This window comes from Opisthocomus hoazin, chromosome 3 (assembly GCF_030867145.1).
Source record: "Opisthocomus hoazin isolate bOpiHoa1 chromosome 3, bOpiHoa1.hap1, whole genome shotgun sequence".
In the NCBI taxonomy this organism is placed as follows: Eukaryota; Metazoa; Chordata; class Aves; order Opisthocomiformes; family Opisthocomidae; genus Opisthocomus; species Opisthocomus hoazin.
Window position 1 is genome coordinate 69,564,650 of NC_134416.1, and position 26,153 is coordinate 69,590,802.

Genomic DNA, 26,153 nt, shown 5'->3' on the forward strand with positions numbered 1-26,153 from the left:
TTACTCAAGAACACAAGCTCTCCCCGTACCACCTGCGGCAGCACTCGCTCTGCCCTTCCTCCGGCGGGTCCCGGCCCCTCGGGCCGCCCCAGCTCCCTCAGGCCGCCTCAGGCCACCGCCCCACCTCTCCCCTCGCTTCCCTTCCGGCCCCTGTCCTCCCGCCACAGGCCCGCGGGGCGTGGCTCCGCCGGCGGGATAGGGGCGAGAGCGCGGCCTGCCATTGGCTCAGAGAGCAGCCGGCGGCTCACGTGACTGCGGCGCCCCGCCCCACCCCATTCGCTCCTTATAGGCGCACGCCCGGCGGGAGAGGGCGGTCGGCTGGGTGCGCGCTGAGGGGAGCTGTGCTGGGGGCGGCTGCAGGTGAGAGCGGGCCGGGCCGGGCCGGGCCGGGCCGGTGGGCTTAAGGGAACGGGAGGGCCCAGTCTTGTTTGAGCCGGTTGGAGGTGGGGGGGGCAGAGGCTCTCACGGCCGCGTTTGGGTCTTGGCGGGCTCCTGCCTCGCTTCCCCATTGGCCGCGCCGGCGAGAGAGGAGGGGCGCTGCGGGCTCGGCTGGTGCGAGAGGGCCGCCCCGCCCTCCCCCCCGCCATTTTGGGTGTGCGCCCCTGGCACCCCCGCACCCCCTCCCTGTGGAGAGGCCTGGGGGGTGCGGGGGGTCCCCTCGGCGCCTCGCTGATTTCTAACGCGCTGGGAGCTCGTGTCTTGGGGGGGAACCCTGGGGGGTGTTCTGCGGGGGCCTGCTGACCGCGCGGTCCGTGGGTGAGCGTTGATGCTCTCCTACAAGCTGGCAAACTGAAATTGTGGTGCGCCGTGACTGGTGTCCCTGAACTGAACTTGCAGCTGGGTATTGATGCTTTTTTACTATTTTCGTTTTTGTTGTTGTTGTTTTTTTCAGAGATCCTATGAATTCCAAAATGAAACATAAACTGAGTGCAGAGAAATCGTCAGGAACCCTGCAGGTACAGGGTTTAAAGTCTCGAAGCTGGAATAGGGGAGCAGCAGCTGAGGGACAGGAAAACAGAAGATGAAATTTACCAAGAGTGTCTCAAACACAGAATGTGCTTTGCTCGGAGGCTTGTGCTGAGCCCTCTGGGAAGTGGTCCCTCTGTCTGACACGAGTTTCATATCCACTGGAGGGATACAAAGGGATCTGTTGCAATGTGCTTCCACCTGGCTGATGCCCTCTTGGCTTCAGTAACCTCCTGGCAGACAGAGTGGCTTGGGAACACTGTGTCCTGCATGGGCATGTGTGCTTATGACTACTTTTTTTTTTTTCCAATTTATTGCTCAGCTAGTCCTTTTTAGTTTGACACTGAGCTTGCTGTCTTTCTGTGTGTTCTAGGTGCTGGCTAGCTGCTTTAGTTCAGTTACAGAATCAGTCTGCCTGCTAAGGGCTTGTAGAGTACATTCTGTAGTTTGCCCTTTATAGGTATGAGCTTACTTAAAGTGAATCACAGAATCACAGAATAGTAGGGGTTGGAAGGGACCTCTGTGGGTCGTCTAGTCCAACCCCCCTGCCGAAGCAGGGTCACCTACAGCAAGCTGCACAGGACCTTGTCCAGGCGGGTCTTGAATATCTCCAGTGAAGTCTATCTCGACTTGGACGTGCTTTAACTGAAATATTCATGCAGGCAGTTCTGTTTCTAAAGCGACCCTTGTGAGCCATAGTTACCTTGGAATTGGTGGAAATCCTTCAAGGATTTAGGTTTTTAAGAGGTGACTGATCAGAAGTTACTAAAATTTATACCTATTTTAGTCCTGTTACAAGAGTCATTTGTTAAGCCTTTTAATGTAGGCCCTAATCAGAATGGTACAAATACCATATAAAATAGAGGCTAATAGCCCTCTGTCATGTAGAACAGAGTGACTGTAATGAGAATTTCTGGTATTAATGAAAATTGCCAGTTGATAAATCTGGCTTACACACATGGTAATCCTGTCCTGTAGTGACTCTAGAATATAAATTCCTCAGGGCGGCTTTTTGCACTTTCAAGTACTTATATGCAATGGGTTAACTCAAGTATTGGTCAATAATTTCTTGGCAGAGTATACTTAACTCTAACCTTCAATAGCAGCAAGCAGTGTCTGACACATGGTGCGAGTCTTGTTCCCACAGCAGTTAGTGTTTGTCCTTTGGTTCAACAGTAAGATAATTGGCGGCAGGAACTACCGTGGGAAAGGTGAACTCTCGTCATATGAAGTATAGTGTGAATCGGTAACTTTCTCACGCTGGCGTGGCATTGTGTTCTGGGCTATTCTTGCTTGGTTGTCTGCCACTGTTTGCTATCCCATGGTGGCAGTGTAACCAACCCAATCGGAAAGCTTGCCTGCAGGAAAAAAGTATTTATGCCTGACAGCAAAGGTGATAAACATACTGTTTATACAAAACAATAGCCTGTATAGATATAATTGAAGCAACACATCTACTTAAATGAACATCCATTGAGGTTTTTTTCACAGAAATAGGTAGTGTGGAAAGTGATGTGTGTGCCTTTACCAAGTAAACTTGCAGTCACTTTTGTCTCTCCCCTGGAGTCTAATACTGCTATTGCCAAATACAGCTTTGGGAGCTTCAGCCAAAGTTTACGTGTGTCACTGCATTGTAACTGACCTTGAAGTCTTGTCAGAATATTTCAGCTGTAAGACCTGTTCAAGGCCCTCTATGAAGGGCAAGGGTTTTCTAAGAGGCAGGGACTGGGCATAGCTTCACATGATCAAGGTCCATCTCTGCTACAGATAACTAGATCCCTTCTTTGCACAAGTCTTAACATAGGCTAAAGTGTCATCTTTTTGTCTTGTTAAGATGAACGGTGTGGGTCACCCTAGTGGAAGCATGACAAATTCCAAAGTTTGAGTTTGTGAAGAAGGGTGCCAACCCTCTGAAGCCATATTTGTCTTTTTAGAAGTACCTCACAGACACCACATGCAGTGCTGCTCCGAGACGGACTCTTAAAATGATTCAGCCTTCAGCAGCAGGTTGCCTGGTCGGCAGGCGTAATGAGGTATGAATTAGAAGATAACCTGTAGATGTGTAACTATTTCTACTTAGTGAAATGCTTTTAACTGAAAACTAGTATATTTGAAAAAACACACAATCCACTAATTAGTGTGTCACGACTTAAGCTTACTATTATTTTAGTAATTAATATTAAAAAGTATCAATTTCTGAGTACTTCTGGAAAATGTTTGAGAGTTTTCTTTTGTTAGACTTCTGTTAAACCTATGGGTGTTAAGGAAGATGTCTGTTAACTACAACTGTAATGTGAAGAAAGTGGGGCTTATAAAGATTTATTTGCAGTTGTGGGTGAGCAGACTTACAAGTTTGTATTTTTAAAAAAGCTGAAATGTTGCTCTGGAGTTAAACCTGTCTCTGTTTTATGCAGAAGAAATCTTCAGTCAAAAGGAAACTCTGGAATAGCAAGTTCACCTCAAAGGCTTGTAAAGCTGAGGGGTCTGTGGATAAAGAGCAAGAAAATGAGAGTACAGATGATGTCATTCAAGCTGTAGATCTCATGATAAAAGGTATGTGGCAATTCCTGAAATGCTTTCTTGCATTTGAAATGCAATGCTCCCATTGGAATATAACTTGAAACACTGTTACTTTGTCAGTTAGATAAGGTCTTTGTGGTTTTATGTAATGTCTAGCTGGAAATGATGACATCCTCTAGAGTATAGTAAAATACAGTATAGATGTCTGATGTTGAAGAATGAGTAACCAGTAGCTGAGAACCATTTTGTGCAGAAGTGTTAGGAAACCCTGTAGTTGTTACTTTGGCTTGGCTGTGAGCTTTTAAGTGACTAATAATTAAATTGAAATGAGCCTGTTCTGGTGTAGTGTGCTGCATGTGCAGTTTCTCAGAACCGTTAAGGCCAGCATGGACAGTGACTTGGGAAAAAGACTTCTGTCTTCCACAAAGTACTCATTAAGACTGACATTTGCAAATGTGACCATCTTGCAAAGCCTGCTGCTGTGCTCGAGGCAGCCTTTTGAAGACTCTGCCTGTGTAGCCATTAATAGAGTGTAGGATCTCTGTGTTCTGTTAGCTTATATCTCTAGTTGTAAATTTGCAACTAATCTCTGGGAAAACACTGTCTGGAGTGGGTTCTTATTATCACAGTTTATAGAACACTCATACAAGTTGGATATCTAAAGGTGATCTCAAGAAGTCAGTCTCAGCACAGACTTACTGTAGCTTCTTACTTCAGGGAGTCCTTCATCTCAATATTGGAAGGAAGTGGCTGAAGAAAGGAGGAAGGCTTTGTATGAAGTGCTTCAAGAGAATGAAAAGGTAGCTAGTAAAATATAACTAACTTCTTTACCATGGGCTGTTGTCTTCCTGTTTTAACGTTTTGTTGTTTGAACTCAGTTGCACAAAGAAATTGAACAGAAAGATGGTGAAATTGCTCGCCTAAAAGAAGAAAATGAAGAGCTAATGTCCCTCGCTGAACATGTGCATTACATGACCAGCATGATTGAGGTACTTAAAGGAATTTTCAGTTAATGTTGTAGAATGAAAAAATGAGAAACTAGCCAAGATATTTTTAATGAATTGTGACTTGTTTGTGTGCTCACACAGCTCCTCATTTTAAATTACTGTCTGGCCTGTTTCGTGTGGGATTGTTATAAACCAGAGGTGTTAGTGGAGGAGTTTTTCCATGTCAGAACCCACAGGAGTAATGAGAAAGTATTAAGAGCAATGTTTTCTGAAGGGGAGATTCAACTTATTGTCTTATCAGAACAGGCTTTGCATATTGGAGATCATGACATGGGAAGGAAGGGTTCATTTTCACTTTTCCAAGATGACTTAAATTCAAATCTTCAGTAGGTTGTGTGGGGCTGCTGGGTAAATGGGGTGTTTGTGCTGACTGTGTCCTTTGAGGAACAAAGTTTGGAATGGGGATGTGCAGAGTGGCAAGTGGGAGCACCTGTGCTCTTGAAAGTTGAGGTTTCACTGAGGAATTGCCAGTTCAGTGGCCTAGGAATGGCTAATGCACAAAGTCTGTAGAGTTCATAAACTTGTAAGTTTCAAAAAGGCTTCCTGTGAGAAGTCCTCAGGGACGGAGTAGTTGTGTTTCTGATTCCATGCAAGCAGGGGCAGACTGTAACAGTCTGAAGCTGTGATAAATATAGCCACGGAACCTTGATACTGAAATTATCATCTAGGTTGTTTTTGTAGGGTGTGAGCTCTCAGCTGGGGTATGAAGCTGGGTGCCTGGCAAGTATTTCGAGTCTGATTGGACTGGGGAGCTGAAAACAAAATGGAAGATTATTGCAAGCAACTTGATCAAGTAAGAAGTAAACTTGATCGAGTTCATTTTTTAGTGCATTAGATCAGTCTTTCAAGACTCCACTAATTTGCTACACTTGAATTTTTTTTTTTGTATTCAGGGAGTGCTGCTTGTTAGTGATAAACCCACAGGCAGAAATTAAATGACTTAAGAACTTCGAAGTAATGTTGGAAATTTCTCTGCAGGTCCTCAAAAATTAAGTTCACTTATTAGTTGTAAACTGCTTGCTTCTGAAGCTTTAGTGAGCCTCAAATGATAAGTCAAACAACCAGAAGCCTCAAAAGCAGCCTCTTAGTTCTGTTTATCTTCCTTAGATCAGGCTAGGTGAGGAATACTTAGATCATCAGGTGCTAGAAACTGCTGGGTCTCCTAGTTCATCTAAACTTCATTATCTCTGATGTAGCTTCATTATCTCTGATTAGAAATTATGAACTTAATCTGTGTAGTCATTTTTCTAAAACCTATATAGTACTATAGTAATATTTAGCTTGGGAAGCTGTTCCCCACATTTTATCCTGCCTAAGGTAAAACCTGTGCTATTGAAGAACTGAAAGAAGACTTAACAGTCTAACTTGCAGACCATGTGGTTTATTGAGGTAGCAGTTTGAGTTGAACTTGAGTGTCTAAGATTTTTGTGACTGAGGAATGTTTTAATTATATCAACAGTCTCCAAATGAAGAGAATTTGTTTTCTTAATTCAATGTGCACAGTTTTATTTCTCTGGCTATTAAGTAGAAAAAGTATTAAGTTCTTGCTGTCTTCTGTGTTTTTTCTAGAGGCTAACCGGGCAAGCACCTGACAGTCTTGGGACAGTGGAGAATCTGGCTCTAGAGGAACCCAAAGAAGAAACTGAAGAGCTTAGCTGTGGAGATGATGCAGACAGCCCTTCTTCAGAAAGGCCATCACAAGTATTATGTGGCTTAAAGGAGAGTATATCAGATCTTGCTTCAAGGGAAGCAGATCACTTGCATCTGGAATGACAACCTTTGAATATGCTTAAGTATGTGGCTTTTAATTGCAAGCTTCCTCTTGAAAGGATATACTAAAGCTTCTCAGGTATAGAAACTTTTCTGGAAGCATTGCAGATGTTGGTTTTAACTAGAATTATGTAGCAGTGGGAGTGTCTGGATACTGCATAGAAAACTTCCCACAGGCTGCACTTAGTTGCTTGTGCAAAATGCAAATACTGTGTATTTCAAACTTGTGTAAATATCAGTTGGTTTGACATGATACATGGAAATTGATAAATAAATCCTTGCTTTACCAAAACAGCCTTTTATTTGAGTGGGGAATGGCTAGTGCTAGGTTTAAGTCAGCTGTGGCTACTGTAAATGGAAGTTTTCAAGTTCTTTAGGAGGAGTGCCTGAGCAGTTTTTCACTCTTAAATTTGCAGAATTCTGAAGAACAGAGTGGGTTTGGTGGATAGGGAAAGCAAAATAAAAGTTCTGTGCTGTTGGTGAGTCTTCAAAGTCAAGAATGGGTAATATGAATGTCGGGATTAACGTTTTAGATTTATGCTTTTTGGGGTTTTTTTAATAATTGCCTCTGTTTAAGGGATCTTTTTCCAAGAGGTATAGATGAGAGCTAAAGAAGTAGACAGTACTAGACAGTCTCTTTTAGAAATACATTTACTGGCTTACAAAGAAAAGGTGGAGTGTTCTTGCTCCTGATAGCAGCTGCACTGAAAATTGGATGGTGACAAAGCAGCATACACTTTGGAGCTATTCTGAAAGGAAGCTCAATGTCTGTTTTCAAAGTACTGCTCTGGTATTTGCCAAGAGATGAGGCACCTTTTTACCAAGACAGTAATGTTCTAAAGGGTTTACAGGAATAAAAAGCACTCTTTAAAGCTTTGAGCACCTTATCTGGCATCCATATGGGGGGCAGAAATGCTTGCAGCTGAAGACAGGTTTTCCAGTCCTGAGTGAGCTCAGCAGTTGCTCTGTAAGTAGTAAGGCCTTCCAAGGACAGGCTTGAAGAGGTGGTGGCCATCGCAGTATCTTGTGAAGCGCTTACAGCTGAGTGGCTGTTGGGAGGCAGAGATAATCAGAGAGGTTCTGGTTTATGGATCTATCAGGCCTTGCCAAATGGTGTTTTGGGGTGTGAGTGAATGTGCCTGTGGAGCTACCAGATTGGCACCTTCAGGTTCCTTCTGTGTCTTACTCCCTCCCTGTGGGTGTCAGTAAGTTAATGTTTCACAACTGATTTTGGTGTGATGTTCAAGGAATGTCAGAATCATTGTAAGAAGTTATATTCCTTCTGGCTTCCATTTCGCCTTGAATCTGGTAACCATAAGATGAGGCATCATATTTTCCTGGGAACTTTGTAAACAAAAGATTACACCTTCCAACTTGTGCTCTGGAGGATGCTTAAACATAAGCCTTCCCATCACAGTGCAGAGATGGTGACAGCTGTGTCCTTTAACTTGCACTGATGCTGTGTTTAAGAAAAACCCAAACAACTGGCTGCTGGATAACTGCTTTGTAGAGTAACCTTGGTTTTCTGTTCAAAAGAAATAGATAATACTGTCAGGTGACTTAAACCTCTCCTGTCTTGGATTCTAAGCAATTTCTGTGTCAAAGTAGTCCTCAACAATAGTAAATGAGGAAACACATTTTTAACTTGTTACACTAGTCTTTATGCAGTGCAATTTAGTTTAAGTTGCTCATAATTAACAGTCATTTTTTCAGATGTGGCTTTATTTTTAAACATCAGGAATATTTTGCATTTGCAGAGGCTGTAGAAGGGAAGAAAGCACTGTTGCATAGTTAGCTGGCCAGGCAGACCAGTCCAGCTGAGATGGCAAGTGCACCTTTTCCACTATTTCACTTTGTGCTCTGAACTGCTGCAATGCAGGTGCTGCTGTTAGAACAGCGAGCTGCCAGAAAGCAGCAAACCCAGAGGCTGTGTGCACTGCCTGCATCTGGCTCTTCCTTGTTTTCATCGAGATGGTCAAGAAGAACCATTAGATTTACATCTTGTGCTTTGTCTTGATTGATTTTATTTAAATAACAAAGACAAGACCCTCCCTTGAGGGGCTGGATCTTTTGAGGTGAACTGTGTACAAAATAAGTCATGCAAGCTCTTCACATAGGCTGAGGGAGGTGGAGGTATTGCAGCATTTGGCTCACCTGTAACAGAAGAACTTTTTGATGTAAAAAGACATGGACCACCTAGTAATACATACGCTTGCACCGAAAGTCTTCAGACCAAGACTACTCTGGTTTTATTAACTCCTAATTCATTAGCAGAGAGAAGAGTTTGCTGTATGAACTCCTGAAAAAACCTGCTGCGGGAGAAGAGTGGGTATGAGAGCCGAGTTGTGGTGTAGAAGGAAACCTGTATGTGTTCTGTCACAGATGTATTGGACCTTGATCAATCAATCTCCCTATACCTATTATATCAGAAATATTAATGTATGAAACTGTTGTCAGGAGTTTTGTGATGCTGCATTAATCACTGTTTAAAAATGTTGTAGAAGGGTCAAGTTCCATTTATTGTCCTGAAAATTCCTGAGTGTTTTTTACAACGTGCATGCAGTAGAGCTATGTTATGTAGTAAGTCTAGGAACTTTGTATGCAAAGGCTTGCCAAATCTGTAGAAGTTAAACACATTTGTGTAATCACTTCTCTTGCAACCATCTGACCTTTTGTTTCAAGTACAGAGGGAAACTCTTGTTTGTCACTGAAGCATGGCTATGTAACAGCTGACAATCACTATCACTAAAGACAAAGACATTTCATATTGGGCTAAATTAGAGAGAACACTGTCTAGCAGAATAAAATTATCTGTTCTGGAACCTAACTGCAGAATGTGATTCTTTCCAAGAAGTCATAAATGCTTCTGTGCAATGTGTGACCAGTATGCTCACTCCTTTCCACCGCAGAGCCTGTGGCCACCATCTCATCTCTCACTGAAGCACCCAAAGGCTGCTCAGAAATGGGACACATCTGCTGCGTCCTAGTGCTTCTCCCAAAAACGTGCATGTCCTGACAGGACAGAATTTTAGACAGGAAAGACTAACGTGTGGGGAGACAGGCCCTTTGCAGGTGTTGGGTCTTCCAGGGAGGAGCAGCTGTCTGGGGACCAGCAGAGGCAAGCGAACTGTGGATGATAGTTTGTGTGAGGAAGAAGTTTGAACTGGGTTAGCAAAAACAACAATTTTAGTGTAAACACCCATTGTATTTAAGACAATGCATGGTGGAGTGAATTAGACCCTAATGACTACTTGGCTGGGCAACTGAAACTCGCCTGGTGTTTGGCACCGTGCTGCTGATGTGAGGGCCTCCAGCCCTGCCATGTGTCGCAGCTGGTGTTGCTGCCTGGGCCCAAGTAATAAAGTTGGTAATTTTTTTTTATTTTTTTTTTTTTTGCGAGGAAGCATGATGCATGTTCATTTACTTCTCCTTAAGGGCCATTGGAGGTGGTTTTCTTTTCAGAACTGCATTTGAGAGGTTGAGCGGAAGGTTTGCAAAGCTGCCCAGGACGTGTGTTTCCAGTGCTCTGTTGTTCTCAAGACTGAATTGTGTTGTTATCGTCAACATTTTCTTCAGCAGAAAATATTTATTGTGTTGTTAATTTATCTTTCCACTCTTGTTATTACACAAAGCAGTTCAGTAAATGATAATGGCGTTCTGAGAAACTTTAATTTGCTGCTGCTTTGTCGGTCTGCCAACAACTGCCTGTAATGAAGTGCGATCGGCCGTGTTCAAGGTCAAACCCTTGGGTTTGACGATACCTCTGTCGTACCCTCGGGAGCACCGCAGCCGTTTCGGGGGGGTGCTGTGGATCCTGTCATCAGGATAGTTGCGTTGCAAATCAGCAAAGCAGAGGTCCATACTTAAGATACATGGTCTGGTGGTCATATTGACTCCTAATTTTGAATGCTTAGTCAGCAATAATCAGTATATAATGGACTGCAGCATCGGGTAAAGCTATAGTAGACAGAGCAGTACAGAGGTGCTACGGGTTTATGTCTACTGGGCAGAATGCAGAGGGGATAACAGCATAGCAGGGGTAGTGAAAACCACCTTAGTTCATGAAAAGTGTGAGGTAAGAATGAGCCACCAGGCAAGCTCCTTCCCCAAGCGCACTTTCACTGGCGAGCTCCCTCTCTCTTCAGTCTGCGCTGCCACCGAGTTATTTTGGTGCAGGAAACTTCTCCTAACATACTTTCCCTGGGGTAGCCCAGATCTTTTAAATTTGTCGAGTCAACCTGCTGCAGGCCCGGGAACGGGGTTTATAGTTACTGCCTGCTGGTTCCTTTGCTGGTCAGTAAGCATCTGCCTGCCACGTTCACCTCTACGCATCTGGGTTTTCCTGCTCCAGGCAGGAGAGCTCTTGCATTAATACGGTAGGAAAGGCAGCGTTGTCAGCTCTGCGAGCAAAAAAACATGAGTTATGAGACAATACATGGTTTGTTCCTTTTTATTTGTCTTCTGGTTTTGCAAGCTTTAAGGTTTGTTGACTTTTTCAAGGGTTTGTTACCCTGAGGGGAGAAACTTAGGGGATATCCTTTGGTTTTGTTCTTAGGAGTGTGATTATTTTTTGTGTGTGTGTTTGTTGTCGTGAATCATGTTAGAACATGGTTGCCTGCACAGAAGGGATGAAGTCATCGGCAGAAGTTTGGTAGCAGTCCTGGAGCCTCTTTGGCATATTTTCTGCCAGTCCTTGTGGAGCCTCTCCTGGTAAACATCTTCAATGACACACAAAGCTGGTTTGCTCTGAACTTAGACTAGGAGTAGGTAGAAATGTAGGGCACCAGTGCTTGCTTGAAAGTAAACTCACCTCACTCATTCCTAAGCAGCAGTGCAGAATGCAGCACCTGCGACCCGGTGACTTCATAGCTTTTGCTTGAACAAAATTGTTCCGTGCTGTGATACGCAAACTACAAGCAAGCTTTTGACATAGGGTATGTATTACAGGTAGGAGCTTTTGACAGATGCGGGAACACAAGAATATTCTCATCTTCTTTTTAAGTAGTGTGTGCCTCTTGCTGACACTTTGGGACGGGAGCGAGGGCCGACGCACACACATTGGAGCAACCAGAGAAGGAACACTGAGAGGGCACAGTCCGCCCCTTGCTTCCAAACCAGAATTTTAGTTTAAAACTGGCATTTTTAAAATGTGCTTAGGTTCACTCACAGAGGTACAACTAAGAGCATTTGTTTTCACTATGGTTTCATCCCTTCTCCACTCTTGTGCCACTTGTGGGCTGTGTATGTATGTCAAATATTAAAATAGTTTGCCACTTACCCGGCCTTGGCCAGCAGAAAGATGAAAATGCAGGAATTGTGTATATTAAAACACAAGCAAGTATTGGACCGTTTCTCCCTCTACAGAAGAAGCTGCAGTTCTCTGCCAGCCGTCAGGCAGTAGTCCTCGCTACGTTTATTGTTCACTTGCTCTAATTTAGATGTTTTTCCAAGATCTTAAAGTAATGTTCTTCTAAGTCTTAACAAAGTTGATGCAGTGTGAAACACAAATGACTTCTATACTGTAAGAAATCTAGCAGATGACAATACAATTTCGCTAAACTTTCTGAGATTGTTGTAAAGTCTTGTCCTGGTGACCAGGCTTGAAAAGAGAAATATTCCCTACACGCCTTTTCCCTTACTGTGATTAAACAACTCCCTAACGGTTTGCCCCAAATCCAGCTGCAAGTAGGCAGCTCTTGCTGAGCCACCTATGGTACTGGGAGCTGACTTCCGTGACGCTAGAAGGTTGTATGAGCCTCACAGCGGAGAGGCTGCTGATAGAAAGAGTGACTACACATATGGACCGATGAGCTTGGTAATTAAAAAATAATCTTTATTATAACTTAAACATGATAGGAAATATGGTGAGTACAAATGCCACAAAACTAAAAGAAAAAAAAAAATTAAAAAAAAAAAGCAGAAGTCAATACAAAAGGACACCTTGGAAGAATTCAGCCGATGGGATAGCGTGGTATAAAAACCATAACGTGGTTATTTCACCTTCTGCAAAAAGTGTCTATGTCCCTCAGTAAACAAGTAACCATTTTGAACTGTACAAAATGTACTTTTTTAATTAAAGGAAGAATATATATATTTATAAATATACAGATATGTACATTGTTGTAACATTCACATTAAAAATCCCAAAACAAAATGACCCCTGCCTGCCAGCGTGTTTGGCGCGCAAGGCTTCCTTTCGATCTGAATTGTTTGCAATCTTTTCGATGTAGTCTATGCAAATCTGGATACTTTAATTGACATCTAAATAGCATTTCATGCATAATGAACACAGCACAGGAACACTCTTCTGTTAAATTCTATTCACCTCCTCTGCTAACTTAAGGCTCGCAATCAACAGCTTGAAGCACTCACTGTCTTTCATCCTTGCAGCGAGGGGGGGGAAGTGCATTCACTTCACCCTGTTTGCTGCTGCCTCCGAGGTCCGCTTTCGTTTGTTCTGGCTCTTTACATTGAAATCACTCTATAGAAGCTATGATCCACTAATTAGAGTGTATGAAATCCCATCCTGCCTGCAGCTCACAGGACCAAATGGCTTTGGGGACTCGCGCAATTAGCTGTATTCACTCCTTCTTCTGGGGATAAATAAATGCGCTTTACCTTTTCATTGAGTTTTTGGAAACCTGCGTGACTGATTGTTTGATCCCCCTCACAAATCTCCGCGTTAATGATGGTTCGTTGCTGGAGGCCAGGAGAAAGGAAATAAAAGACCAGCGGAGGCATTTAGAATGAGTCACCAAAGCGACACCTCCCAGGGTTTACACCGTGCTGTTTCTGCAGGCGCAGCTTGAAGGAACTTGCTCTACTTTCCACTACTGAGACAAAACCGAGAGAGCCGAGCAGTGCTCCCTGCCGCTGGAGTGTTGCTGGGGACACTGCACGGCAGCAGACGCTTAGCTCGGGGACGAGGAGAAAGCTTCTCTGCAGTCCTGCTCAGGTGGCCTCCTACTCGTCCTTGTTAGAGGCAGTATCGCACGGCTCAAGCTTTCACGACAACTTCAAGGAAGGAAATGTAATATTCAGGGAAATATATGAAGATGCCAAATCCTAAAAACTCACAGAAGTTTGTTGAGGCTGAATAACCACAATTACATTATTTGTTACAAATCGGTCAAAGTATTGTTCCTCAGCATCCAACTGTTCCACCATGAGCTGCAAAGAGGAGCCAATAGGAACTCTTAAACTGGATTTTAGATTTTACTTTTCCTTAAGAAGTCTATCAATTGCTACATTTTTGGGATATTCTCACAGAATTCTTCAAAGTCTTCCTTCTGCTCCACACACTGAAGTGCAGCTCCATCCTGCTTTAATGACTGTTGCATCTAGGCAGGTTCTTTTCCACCTAAAAAGCTGTGGCGGTTTCAGTTCCACGGTGGCTGCCAACTCTAACAAATTCCCGGGGAAATTTGTCCAGCTGTTCATATGCCAGTCTCCCATCTTCACCTGAATGCAAAATGTTAAAGCATAGTAACTTATCGTATCATTGCTCTACAGCTTCTAAAATACTGGATTCTCTGCTGTTAGAAAGTACTGATCTGCTGGTAACGTCTTCCCCTTCTTAAAATTTATCTTAAACTACTCAGAAAAATTAAGCGTGCTCTGAATGCTCACATTATTTTTTTTTAAATTTCTTGTGTAACTTGCTGATTTTATCTACAGCAAAAGAGAAGCAGACGTGGCTTGTACGATTAGATGACACTATGTGTACACTTGTCTCACCAAATGGCCTGTGGTGCTTGTCAAGGTCTCAGCCGCAGCTGCGATGCGCTCCAGGCAGATGATGTTTATCCACTTCCACTTTGGACAGCCTAAAGTTTACCCACTTCTCACTTCCTGGCACTTCAGAGAAGTGAGCCTAGCCACATCTTTACCTACATCCCGCTGAACAAGAGGAAGCAGTACATTTGCTAAATTTAACTATTTGGGTCTGTCAAACACTTTTCTCTTAGGCGCTGTCCCCTATAGGTGCCTGAAGACAGCACTGAGCCTCGTGTGTTGAAGTGACCATTAGGAATCAAAATGGTTTCTGTATGTCCCCAAGAAGAATGGCAGTACAGTCTCCCAGAGTTTACAGAAGTGTCCCTGGGCTAGCTGTTTTGTAACCCCCGAAATAACACGTCCAGCAGCAGAGTGAATTCTGCTGAACCGGTGAGTGAACGAGTATGTCTGAAGAGTTTGCATAACTAAAATCACAGATGGATGGACATGGACGTCACACACCCCCCCTCTCCCATGGAGCATAAATTCATGCCTAGCCTAAAGGACAGAAAAATACAATTTTTCTGTGCCACTGAAGTGTTGGTGTCCTGAAATTGTGCATCCACGCTTGCAGTCACACACTGCTACGCCGCTAGAATACAGGTTAATGAACAGGGTATCTGATGTCTCGAGGACAAATAAGGGTCCACGCAAGATGCCTGAGGTACTGTGTGAGGGAGGCCTTGCAGGCTAGGGTCTGTCCAATAAGCATATAAAGATAATTTAGATTAAATGAACTCTTGGCAGTGCTAATGGCATTACAGAGGTGATAGGAGGGGATCCCCAAGAGGAGGGTGTATGATACACAGCAGGCAGTGTGCCGGTCCTGCCTCCTCAAGGCTGTTTGGTTTTCAAATTCATTATGAATTATTTCTGTTTGTCAACTTCTCCTTTGCTATTCTTCCTTTTCTACTTTCCCCTCCAGACTCACACAATTCAATTTCTCTCTTTTTGGCCCATTTTCATGATTTTAAAAATGACTGATTGCTAAGAATATGTATTTTCTAATCTGTTTGAGTCTCTAGGTATAAAGTTTTGCTTCCAGTTTAGTATCTCACATTTGTGTAACTCATCTGTCTTACATGCTGCTCTGTTAAAAAAGAAAATGGAACGCTGCTCTGAAACAGGCAACTCACCGAGTGAAAGCAGGGTTTCGGACGCCACTTTTCTGATCTCTTCGTTGTCAGACTGGCAGAGCGTGACCAGCATTTTGATACTCTCAGCAGCCTGGCAAGTGCAAAAAGAACCGCATTAGCACTGTGTAGCGCCGTGGTTTCATTTCACAACCTCGCGTGGCGATAGTGACCATCCTCCGCATTGCCCTTCCTACTCCGGCGGGGGGGCCTTGGTGGGGACACAGGGAATGGGGTTTCCCTGAGGGGAGCATCTAGGAGAAGGTGTATTTTCTGCTGCCAGCGGGGACCCTTTCTAAATTTCCTACCCTATGCGCTACACACATAAATCTGGTTGCCCAGCTATGCCTGCCACTTCTGACTGTAAGCTGGGCAACGGGCCACGGGACAAGGCCATGAAAGCACTGGGTGCATACTGGTGACTGCAGCTCGAATGTTTATGAGTGATGGGGCCGCAGCAACACAGAGCTTGCTGCGATCTGCCAAACCTCTCAGAGACCCAGTGTGGGACCTTGTGTGGCCGACGTGGTGTGGTGTGAATGAGACTCCCATTGGGTTAGCTCACCCACAGTCACCTATCCATTGCTGCATCCCCATCTCTGAAATAACATCTTCTAGAAAGGCTTCAGCTTTCTCTTTGAAGATCTCAAATGACGAGACTTCCCCTCAGTAGTTTTTTTCCCCGCAGCAACTGCCATTCTCACTATTCAAGATGCATCGGAGCTACACTGCTCAAGTTAAATGTGTCTAGCTCCAGTTCCCACCACTGGTTCCCAGCCTGCCTTTTCCTGAGGGATGGAAAACCCCACTGCGCCCTGCGTGCAGAAGAGGAGTAATGCCCCTCGCTGCTGCCTCTCAGGGATGCCCCCTAGCATCTCGTTCAAGGGAAAACAGTTTTTTCATATTTAAACAATACCGGATCATGTATTGGATGGTATCAGTTCTGGCTGGGATGCAGTTACATTTTAGAGCTGTCTTCTCCAGGGGACAGTTTTGAGGCAGAAACCATCAGTCGGCGGTGGGTCTGTCTCAGGGAATATGTTTTTTGCCCCAGTGTCCCGCACCAGTCGGGCTTGGGTGGCTGCCGTTTCCCAAGGCTCTGCACAGCCAAAACAAAAGCAGCATTCTTCCTTCCCATCACAGGAGGGAGTGCAGAAACGGCACCAGACGCTAGCTGAAGCTGTAGCCCCCAGATGCACCAGCTGTTTGTCCGTACGGTTTGCACTGGCTGCTTACAGCCACTCCGGGTGCTGCCACAACAAGCTGCTGCCCGTCTCGCCCCTTCTCTCCTCCCGCTGCAGCCCGCGTGCATTACAGTTAATTTTATCCTGGGAGAGGATGTTTTTTTTTTTCCACTCTCAGCCAGTACTCCTCAGGTGAGTAATTTTATTCTCTATGATGTAGAAGTAAGTCTCCCAAAATCAATATGATGGGGAGCAAAAGATAAACATCATCATTGTTGCAGAGCCTGGCTGGTTTTGAAATGAATCTTCTAACAAGGAAAGGCTGAGGGAGCTGGGCTTGTTTAGCCTGAAGAAGAGAAAGCTGAGAGGGGATCTTATAAATGCCTACAAATATCTTAAGGGTGGGTGTCAGGAGGATGGGGCCAAACTCTTTTCAGTGGTGCCCAGCAACAGGACAAGGGGCAGTGGGCACAAACTGAAGCACAGGAAGTTCCGTCTGAACATGAGGAAGAATTTCTTCCCTCTGAGGGTGACGGAGCCCTGGCACAGGCTGCCCAGGGAGGTTGTGGAGTCTCCTTCTCTGGAGATATTCAAGACCCGCCTGGACAAGGTCCTGTGCAGCCTGCTGTAGGTGACCCTGCTTTGGCAGGGGGTTGGACTAGATGACCCACAGAGGTCCCTTCCAACCCCGACCATTCTGTGATTCTGTGAAACTGTTCCCAAACAGCACGGTATCTGTAAAATGATGTAATGCAGCAATGCAAAAGAAAAGCACCGCTGCTGCTGCTACTGCAATTTCTGTTTTGTCATTTGTACCGCTCAGATGTCCTTTCTTTAAAGTAAAGCCAAGTGCCACAGTGAATCCCTCATCTCTCACCTTGAGGTATCTTAGAGCCAAGCAAGCTGCTTTCTGCAGCTGGAGGTTGGGCTGGGTCAGTGCTTCACAGTAATAAATCAAGGCCTGAAAATAGAGAAAGAGCAGCAATGAAAATGTCTGTGCCTGTGTGGAGCAGAAGGGTGGAGCGAGGAGGCACTGCTACCCTACGAAAGGGCGAGGGATGGCAGCCCGCTGGCCTGACAGCACGCCCATGGGACGGAGAGGCATAGCCCGTGCTACAGGGAACGTGGTGGGACAGTTCCCTGTGGCAGATACAGGCCAGGACACTGGTTCTAGCTTAGTAGTCTCAGGCTGGCTTTTGGCAAGGAAAAGTTCATATTAAAGTGAGAAGCACAGTCTGGCACCCTTGAGGGCCTTTCCGAATAAATCGCCAAAGAGCCCTGGAGTCTAAATAGCTCAAGAGCTGGCCCTTGAGATGGTCTCTCCGATGTAGGGATAGTAACGAACGGGCTGGGAAGGACCCCAGGGGGGGCTGCAAATAACTATTACATGGTCAGCGTGAGCTGCTAGTCCAGCTTTGTCCTAGAAATGAGTAGCTATCGCTGAGCAAACAAAACCGGTGTGAGCAGCAAATCTCGGTGACAGACAGCCACGCAATGAACTCATCCGCAGCAGAGGGCTGCGTAACGCCCTCATACAAGGCAGCTTGTGGTCCTCCTGCAGGCAGTGAACCAGATATCAGCTACACACGCCTGTTCCAGAAGAAGGTTATGCTTTCCCTGAGATGCTGCCTCCGTGAAGCTGGGGAGGGAGAAGGATGGTATGAGATACCAAGAGGCTGCAAACATGAAAGATGAAGCGGGAGGGCAGCAAAGAGGGTGCTGGATCAACAGAGAAGAGCAGCAAAGAGTGGCCTGTTTTTCTCCTCCCTCTGCCTTCCTTCTGCCAATCCCCCTCTTCCAGCTGGCTTTTCTTTTGCCCTCTCCTGACAGGGAAGAAGAACGGTAGTAGGGAAAGGTCTGCTATGAAAGGTTAGAAGCCTACCCCTAATTTCTTCTTATTTCTCTTCTCCCTTCAGGCTAATTTCTATGTTTAATCTTGCCCTGCTTGTTGCCTTTGGTATCTGTGATTGACTGAAATCTTAGATCTCACAGCTGAGCTGTGTTCGCCCAACGCAGTCCACCCCCTCCAGAAATGGCGGAAGGTCCCATAGATGCCAGCCTCATTTGAGAAAAAATGAAAAATCTCAGACCTACATCTTTGCATGTTGATGATGCTGGGGACTGATGCCTTGAAGCCTTGGACAGAAGCCAAGTCTGAAACAGGCCAGCAGAAGCGCTGAAGTGTGGAAGGTAGCTGGAGAGCACAGCACTCAGTAAGTATTTGCAGAGTTTTGATTAGTACCTCTTTAGTGTAATGACAGGTAGAAGCAGACTGGCATAATGAGAGAAACAGACCTGCATATTTGCCAAAAAATTAAGACAGGAAATCCCTCTGGATCAGTTTAAATAAAGCTTGGAACAATGATTTTATATGCACAGACATTTGAGACACACAGGCATAAAAAAATGTCACGATGATACAGGTCTCTTACGCGACAGGTGATTTTCTGCCACTTACCTTCTCCCTGAAGTGCCTGTTTTCTGTGGTAGCTGTCAGAAGTGATGCCACAGTCTCACTGACTTCATTTTTATTTTCATTGAGAAGTAAAGCCAAAGCCCTCAAAACTTCTTGCTGTGGTGGAAGGTTATTGGAGTTTATCTTGGCCACATTTTGCTGCAGTTTTCCATCTTTCACTGACTGCAGCACCTGAACCACAGAGGCTAGAAGTGCAAGAGGAAGGTCCTTGTTACTTATTTTATCCTCTCAGTACTTCAGATTGTTCCCTTTCATGCTAGCAATCCCCAATTTTTACTGTATGCACAAAGGACATGAAAAATCCCCATCTGAGCAATTGCTATGGACCCATATTGTGGGCAAGTTTCTCAGATGTTCTTCCAAAGGAGGAGATGAGTAGATGGGCTAGGTGGGACACTGTGGCACTTAGGCCTACCCAGAGTCAAGGGACTACCTGTCAAATCTTCACTTTCTGCTGGAAGCTGTAAATCCTCCCTATAACAGTGAAACGCAACATTGTCGGCGTATTGCCTTCCAGGGCATCTTTGTGAGAGCTTTTCCAGGCAGGCTGACATCTGCCACCAAGAGCCAGGGCTAATGTGTTTCAGAGGTGGGCTGAAACGCCTTCTTCCTTCCAGGTTTTTGAGCCAAAGCGCACCAGTATGCCCAAATAAAAATGAAAACTAGGCAACGTTCCTCGAACTCCCTCCCAGATAGAGAGGGAGAAAACTTGGCTTGCCAGGGATTGCAGTCTCCCATGCTCTGTGGAGCTCCTGCTCTCTGTAGCTCTCGGTGGCAGAGCCTGCCAAACACAAAGGTGCTGTGATCCCTGGGCTCCTGAGAAGAGCTCAGCACGTCAGAAGGTCTCTGCAGAAAGGATGGTGCAAGACCAGAATGTCGTCCAACCTGCAGGCACAGAAAACTTCCCAGACCTTGAGCCCAGCCCACCACCATCAGCCATTTCCTAAAAACTAACCCTTCCGACATAGCTTTTTCCCATTTGAATATGGAGATAGAAATGACTCAGGGTGCACCTGCATCATCTCCTTTCCCTTGATATGTACAATGGTTCAGAGTTTGTATCCAAGGCAATTCCTTGCCCCCTTCTTTCATAAGATCATCCTCAAGGCTGAACTGTTTTGTGCCGAGCTCAGAAGGACACCGATGTACTCCCCTGCCAGCCACCGGAATGTGTATACCCTACCTTCTTTTGCGAGCTGCAGCAAATAGCTTCCAAGGTCATTAACACTGTGGCTGGCAAAATAGTTGTAGTACTGAAAGACGGTGATGATCTCGGAGGACATGCTGGAGTAGAGGACAGGCTCCGTCCGGTCCAGGATCTGAGACACCAGGATCCTGAAGACTGCAGGCAGCCACAGACAAAGGGACGCGTTAGTGAGAGCAAAAGCTGCTGGCAAAATGCCGCCGTCCGCTTCAAAGCCAGAAAGAGATAACTGTATTTGCAAAGCCAGATACTTTGCAACAGTTCTAACCTCAGCTGCGGTGAGATTAGAAGCCAGACAGATCTTCTCCCTGTCTAGCTCTCATCACCAGAGGGTGTCTTTGTAAGGATGAACCTCTACAAGTTTACCCGTGGCTCGAGCAGCTTCCTATCTGACCAACACAGCATCCTTTATACCAAAATGATATCCTGAATCGCTAAATGCATATCCACATGCACTGCCAGTTACACCTCTGCAATGCCACTGAAGTAGGTGAGATGAGCACAGAGGCAGGATTTGGCTTTGCTTGTTGTTATGTTCCTGGGTGAGCACGTGGCATGCAGAAAGCCAGTCTGAGGCCTGTGAGAGGCTGTAGGATGGAGCGGGAAGGAAAACACTTCCCTGGGCAGGCATCTGCAGGGCAGGTGCCCACACCTGCGCAAGTCACCCTACATCCCCGTCCTGTCCCATGGACAGTCAATGTGGTAAAACTCCCTCCAAACAGCAACCTATATTCAGATAGACTCACTCAGACGTGTATTAATTCCATCCCAGGGAACTGTAATGGGGCACAGACATTATACAGACACATTAAATTAAGTGAGAGGACTCCTGCTTCACTGGATCACTTCCAAACCTGTATTTGGGAATAGACTTACTTTCTGATTAGCTCATAAATCTTAAAACAATATTTTATTTTCTGCTGACCTCACCTTTTTCTCCTATTCTGATTTGATTATTTTGGGCCAAAACTGTTCCAAGAGTTGTAGCATTAGTTTTCAAATGAGATCTTGGAGCCATGGCTAAACAGACCTCCAAGGGCTTGGAAAACAAAGCAATGAAGGTTGAGTAAAGCCCAGTACACAACTGTTCTCTGATGACTGACACAATTTTTTTTTGCAGCAGTTGGTACCTGTTTCTGCAAGTCCTGGACACTCCTCATTCACAGTGGTGGCAAAATTGATATCCAGCTGCTTCATCATCTTGTCTGCAGAGGTGTGATACACTCCTGAAGGACCAGTACACTTCATCCAGAAAGCCAGCAGTGACAGCTTCTTGTGGAACTCTGGAATTGCTGGAGGAGAAGACAAAATGAATGATGAAACAAAGCTGTGCTGGAAGCATTGACTTCCAGAAGAGAAAAGATGGTAAGGGTGGAGGAAATCTCACCCCAGCCCACTGACAGACAGTTACTGCTTGGTGGGCGTTTGGCTCTTCAGAGGTGGCAGAATCCCACTCCACCATGGCAATGACCTGTGTCCATCTTCTGCACATCAGGCAGGATAAAAAGTCCTTTCTCTTCTCACCTGCTTATTTCTGGATACCAGCGCTGAAGAACTGAATAAGGCCCCTGACCTGCTGTGGTGACTGCTACATCTGATGGTACCCATGAGTTGGCCCTTACTATGGTGGCATTTCTGGCAGCTGCGGTGAGCTCTGCACAGCGATTATGTCAGCGGGCACATGTGCCCAAACAAATCCTTGTCAGAAGAAAACCCCCTAACTTGTCTCTTACCATCAGTAAGGGAGGTGATGTTTCCCAGGTTCTCAGTGCTGATCTCCGCAATATTCTCCATCACAAGGATCTGCCTGGACAGCTTATCCAGGAGGTCTCTTGCCACGAATGGTGTTTTACTGGAGAACACAATTTGCTGGTGAAGTCAAATAGGAAGAGAAGAAAAGGAGTCACTGAACCAAAAAGAAAACTCAGAAGAAAACAAAAGAACTCCAAAACACCTGCCACCTGAAGAAGTGCAATGGCAAATTCATTGCCTGGAGCCATGGGATCTCCTCAACTTCAAATGTTTTTTCATCTCTGAGACATTTTATGGTCCTGCTTGAAAAGCATTATTGCTTATATCTGTAAGATCTACATCCAGATCCAGGCACTTGAGTACCCAAGTATCCATTTGCGTAAGTAATTTCCTATTTACACATTCTGCAAAGCTAAAGGAATCCATCATCATAAGCCTTAAAGCCAGGAAAGAAAAATAGTCTGACTTTTGCATAACATAGGCCGTGGACTTTCAGGACATTCCTGCCTGCAGGCAGACCACAGGTCACTCTTTCTCTACTCTGTTTCAGCTCTGATCAACTAATCAGGTGCCTTTATTCATTTGGTGCTTTCTCCTTGCTAATACTCCCTGCTGCTGACATCTGCATTTGCTTCAGCAGTCCACATAAATATTGTTCATATCACATCTGCTCTGTGTGTGGACATAATTTGAGCTTGCCTCACCCAGCTGCATATTTTCTGTGTACTCTTGTAATTAAACCAAAACCCTCCCTTTTTCTCATACTTGTGAGCCAGCAGTGTCCAGCTCAGCACTAAGGCTGCTGGAATCAGGCTTGCTCTGTATTGCTTCAGTGGGCCTTTGGGAAAATAAAGCTAATATTAGATCTGAGATGGAAGAGTCAAATACTTGTAGAGAGGAAGCCGCAGTGTGTTTTGATTTGTCAGGAAAACGCCGATGCCCTCGCTTGCTCGAGGTTTAAAATCACATTTGCTGACAAAAACCCTCTAAAAGGTTGTGCTGGTTAGCTGTGAGCGTGACCAGACAATTCTGATGTGCCAGGGGGGCCATCCTGTGCCTGCTGCAGACAATCCCTCCACCTCGCATGCAGAAATTCATTTCTGCTCTCGAACATTGCTGCCGCGTCCGGGGCTCGTTTAACAGTGAGGCCACAGGCTTCTGCTCCACCTCTGAAGACACGGGCTGCCTTAGCTGGGGAGCGATCTCACCGAGGACCACCCATCGAAGCCAGCGGCCGTGCATGCCCCCGAGCAGGGGCTGCCCTGCCATCCGCCGCGCTGCCATCACTCCTTGCTGGGCAGCACCTGCAAAGTGCCCGCGCTTCGCACCGCAGCTCTGCTCCGAGACGGGCCGGGATGGGGATGGCGGAGGCTTTTCTGGCTGGGGGCAAAGGGTGCTGCCTTCCCCCCAGCATGGCCGCTGTCCCAGCCCTGCGCTCCCACCGCCTCCCAGCAGCAGCGCTGACCCTGCCGGCCTGCTCCTACCCCATGCGGTGCGCACGCCGGCGCCTGCATGGAAAATTTTGGAATATATGCCCCAAACGAGCCGGGCCCGGTACCTGAATGAGCTGCGTGCAATATTGCAAGTGCTTAACTATGGTTATATCGAGGCTGTCGTTCCCTGTGGTGAGGGGCAGAGGGCTGCCGGCCACGCTGGTGCCCACCCCGGTGTCCTCGGTGAGAGCTTCGCTCAGGTGGCCTCTGGCTTCTGGGTGCTCCGTCCTGTAACTGGGGAGGGATGCGGGAGGTCAGTGCGGGGCCCAGCACCGCCGCGGCAGACACACAGGCACGCACACACACACGCTCACTCAGGGCGACGAGCAACGAGCACGGCAGAAGAGCGGAGAGCAGGCAGAAACGTCGCAATGAACACATCATATCGCAAAGGAGCAGTGCTGCCCTGCCCGGGCGCGGAAGCCACCGAGGGGATGGGGCTGAGTCCCCTGACCGGGCTGCCTCGAGCGATGCGATGCCCTCACCAGCAACCCCCAGTTAACCCGCAGTTACTGTCGCTTGGTGGTGATGCTTTTCTCCCGTCTGTTGGTGAATCACCACCTCCCCAGTCACCTGGATTAAGCACCATCACCATTTGTGCCGCCCCAAGCACCGAGCTGCTCAGAACGGCTCTGTGATTTCCGTGTGCTCCCACTGCCAAACTTCATGCTCATCGCAGGAGGGAAGGAAAACCACTGCTCCAGTAAGAGACATGATGTTTTCATATGCTGCTTTACGCACAATGTGTTCAGCTTACTGTGCCAACTGTTCCCGTAAGAGCGTAAAGCCAGTCTCGCTGTGTTTTAAATCATTATTTCCAGCATCATCCTGTTGCCCAAATGGTCCTCCCTATGTCTAAAGGCAAAGCCCGAGGTCAGTCCCCAGACGGCACGTGTATTTGGCTGCAAGCTCAGAAGTTTCAACACTTGAGGTCTTTACACTGAGTCACACACTTATGTGTCTAAAAATGGAAGCGGGAATCTGCACTGTCCGGGGATGAGCCAGAGGGGAAAAAAAGAAATTTTCACTTGTACTTTAACTTAAAAGATTTTAGTTGCTTTCTAAGTTAGCTTATAACTAACTTAAATTTTTGCTGCTTAACTTAAATTTATGCAAGAGTGCCTGGTTAAAGCCAGGTCCTTAAACTGATGCAGACTGAACTGAGCTCAGAGTGCCAATTTCGCAAGCAACACAATTTTCCAAGTGAGATGATGTGAACTGCAGGGGGGTTGCTTGTTTGCACTCAAATTTGTTTTGAACAGGCCATGATAAGCTGCGAGAAGTACAGCTCCCTGGTTGGGAAGCACGGGGATCCTAGGGAACCATGTTCTTTTCTTTTTTCCCAACTCTAGTGCTATTTCTGTGCCCGCCGGGCATCGCGTCAGCTCCAAGGATGCAAGCGTGCTTTTAGGATCTAATGATTGAAACACAGCATCTTAAGGTCACACGACAGCAGCAGACCACAGCACAAACACCACAGCTTTTTTTTTTTGGCTTTTTTTTTTTTGTTTTTGTTTTTCTCAGAAAGACTGAAAGTGATGAAAGAAGGGCAGGTGACACGCAGGGCCATGAACAGAGTACCAGTCATCACTCTTACATTCCAAAGTAAACCTACACCATGCTGCTTAAATCTGGCCCTGTGTTATTGTTACTGACAAGCTTAATCCACTGCAAAGACTCATTCGGCTAGAGAGAAAAGACAAAGGGAGGGGGGAAAAACCACAGAGGAATTAGTAATTACATCCAAGGAAAGCCAGGTCCAAACCTATGTCAAGGAAGAGGCTCTGCCAGTACTGATGTCAGTTTAATTTAATTTACCCTTCTCCTTTGGAGGACAGATGATTGCATATATCTGAACAGGCAAAAAATGATCCTGGAAGTTAAAGATTTTGTATGCAGCAGCCACGGGGAACCCTCTGACCCTATAAACTCATCAAGGATTAGTCAGTCTTCCTTGAATAATGTGTGCACCGGAATCCCCTGTTAGCGACAAAGAGCTGGGGTATCAGTTTGGCATAAGCACAGCTGGCAGTTACTACAAACTTACCTATTCTTCTCGATCTCAGTATCTGAAAAAACTGAGTCTGCACCTCCTCCACCATTACAAACCTCCACACCACCACCATCCTCCTCATCAAAGTCAGAGGTGTTCAGGAAATCAAAGCTTTCTAAAGCACTTTCAACCGTTAGACTTAAACTGGAGGACCTGCTTCGGCTTACTGCTGGCTTGCACTGCAAAGGCAGAACAAACCAATGAAAACCCCCGATATTAGCCACTACCAAAAGAAAAAAAAAAAGGATAAAGCTTAAAACTTTCAAATACTTCATTTTATTTTTAAAACTTCCTTTTATTGGGTGTTTCATTTCAAACCTTCATATTCATAGCATATACAATCAAAGCCTGAGAATTGGAAAACCCTTCCCTTCTTCCTCCCTTCCCCATCCTACCCTGTCTCTTCCCCAGAGGAAAACCCTCAAAGGCAAAATTTGGTGTGTTTTATAGAAACGAGAAGTACATCTTGAATCCAAGCGACGCAGATTTTGGCATGCTCCCAAAGGAGAGATGGCAATTAACACACTGGAAGTTGAAAGGGGAAGGCACGTTCTATAATTGCTGTTCCAGCTACAGGAGCCAAGTTATATGTATCCAATGGCACTATTGGGTTTATTCCAGATGTAACTCCAATGGAGCTTAGCCACGGATGAATTTAGTGCCATATCTGCAGAGTTATACATGGGTTGAGAGGGCTTTTCTGGCCTTTGAAGCCTCACAGCTTATCATGGAAAAGCCAATCAGGCATCAATTCCTAGGCGACAGAGAAAGGCAGTATTGTAACTCAGAAATTAACAGTGCTGGGGTGGGGGAAGCCAT

General features: G+C 45.8%; 2 protein-coding genes across 6 annotated transcripts in view; one reads left to right on the forward strand and one right to left on the reverse strand.

The window, feature by feature from the left end:
- The first annotated feature begins 281 nt into the window (after positions 1–281).
- On the forward strand, positions 282–9,085 carry GMNN (geminin DNA replication inhibitor). Of its 3 annotated transcripts, none has more exons than XM_075416598.1 (7): positions 282–360; positions 893–956; positions 2,901–2,999; positions 3,381–3,519; positions 4,204–4,286; positions 4,365–4,475; positions 6,063–9,085. In XM_075416598.1, the coding sequence occupies exons 2-7, from the start codon at positions 900–902 to the stop codon at positions 6,264–6,266; spliced, it is 693 nt and encodes a 230-aa protein (XP_075272713.1). In that variant the 5' UTR covers positions 282–360; positions 893–899; the 3' UTR covers positions 6,267–9,085. The 3 variants fall into 3 exon arrangements, with proteins under 3 accessions (XP_075272713.1, XP_075272714.1, XP_075272715.1); XM_075416599.1 differs by lacking the exon at positions 282–360 and adding an exon at positions 589–756; XM_075416600.1 differs by lacking the exons at positions 282–360; positions 893–956 and adding an exon at positions 590–841.
- A 4,438-nt stretch (positions 9,086–13,523) lies between these two features.
- RIPOR2 (RHO family interacting cell polarization regulator 2) overlaps positions 13,524–26,153 on the reverse strand; it is a 75,693-nt gene continuing 63,063 nt past the window's right edge. The window contains exons 14-22 of one of the 3 annotated variants that reach the window (XM_009939616.2): positions 25,329–25,513; positions 23,347–23,515; positions 21,770–21,905; positions 21,167–21,328; positions 20,016–20,174; positions 18,815–19,017; positions 17,234–17,317; positions 15,176–15,266; positions 13,524–13,724 (exon numbers count right to left, since the gene is read on the reverse strand). In XM_009939616.2, coding sequence (XP_009937918.2) covers positions 13,624–13,724; positions 15,176–15,266; positions 17,234–17,317; positions 18,815–19,017; positions 20,016–20,174; positions 21,167–21,328; positions 21,770–21,905; positions 23,347–23,515; positions 25,329–25,513 — 1,290 coding nt within the window. In that variant the 3' untranslated portion in view covers positions 13,524–13,623. Of the gene's footprint in view, positions 13,725–15,175; positions 15,267–17,233; positions 17,318–18,814; positions 19,018–20,015; positions 20,175–21,166; positions 21,329–21,769; positions 21,906–23,346; positions 23,516–23,562; positions 24,968–25,328; positions 25,514–26,153 lie in introns of those variants that run through there. The other 2 variants (XM_075416601.1, XM_009939617.2) reach the window with 2 other exon arrangements.

Coding starts and splice junctions, on each gene's coding strand:
- GMNN (XM_075416598.1), top strand. CDS start 900: ATGAATTCCAAAATGAAACATAAACTGAGTGCAGAGAAATCGTCAGGA. Junction 3,000..3,380: donor TGGTCGGCAGGCGTAATGAG/GTATGAATTAGA, acceptor TGTTTTATGCAG/AAGAAATCTTCAGTCAAAAG. Junction 3,520..4,203: donor TGTAGATCTCATGATAAAAG/GTATGTGGCAAT, acceptor TTCTTACTTCAG/GGAGTCCTTCATCTCAATAT.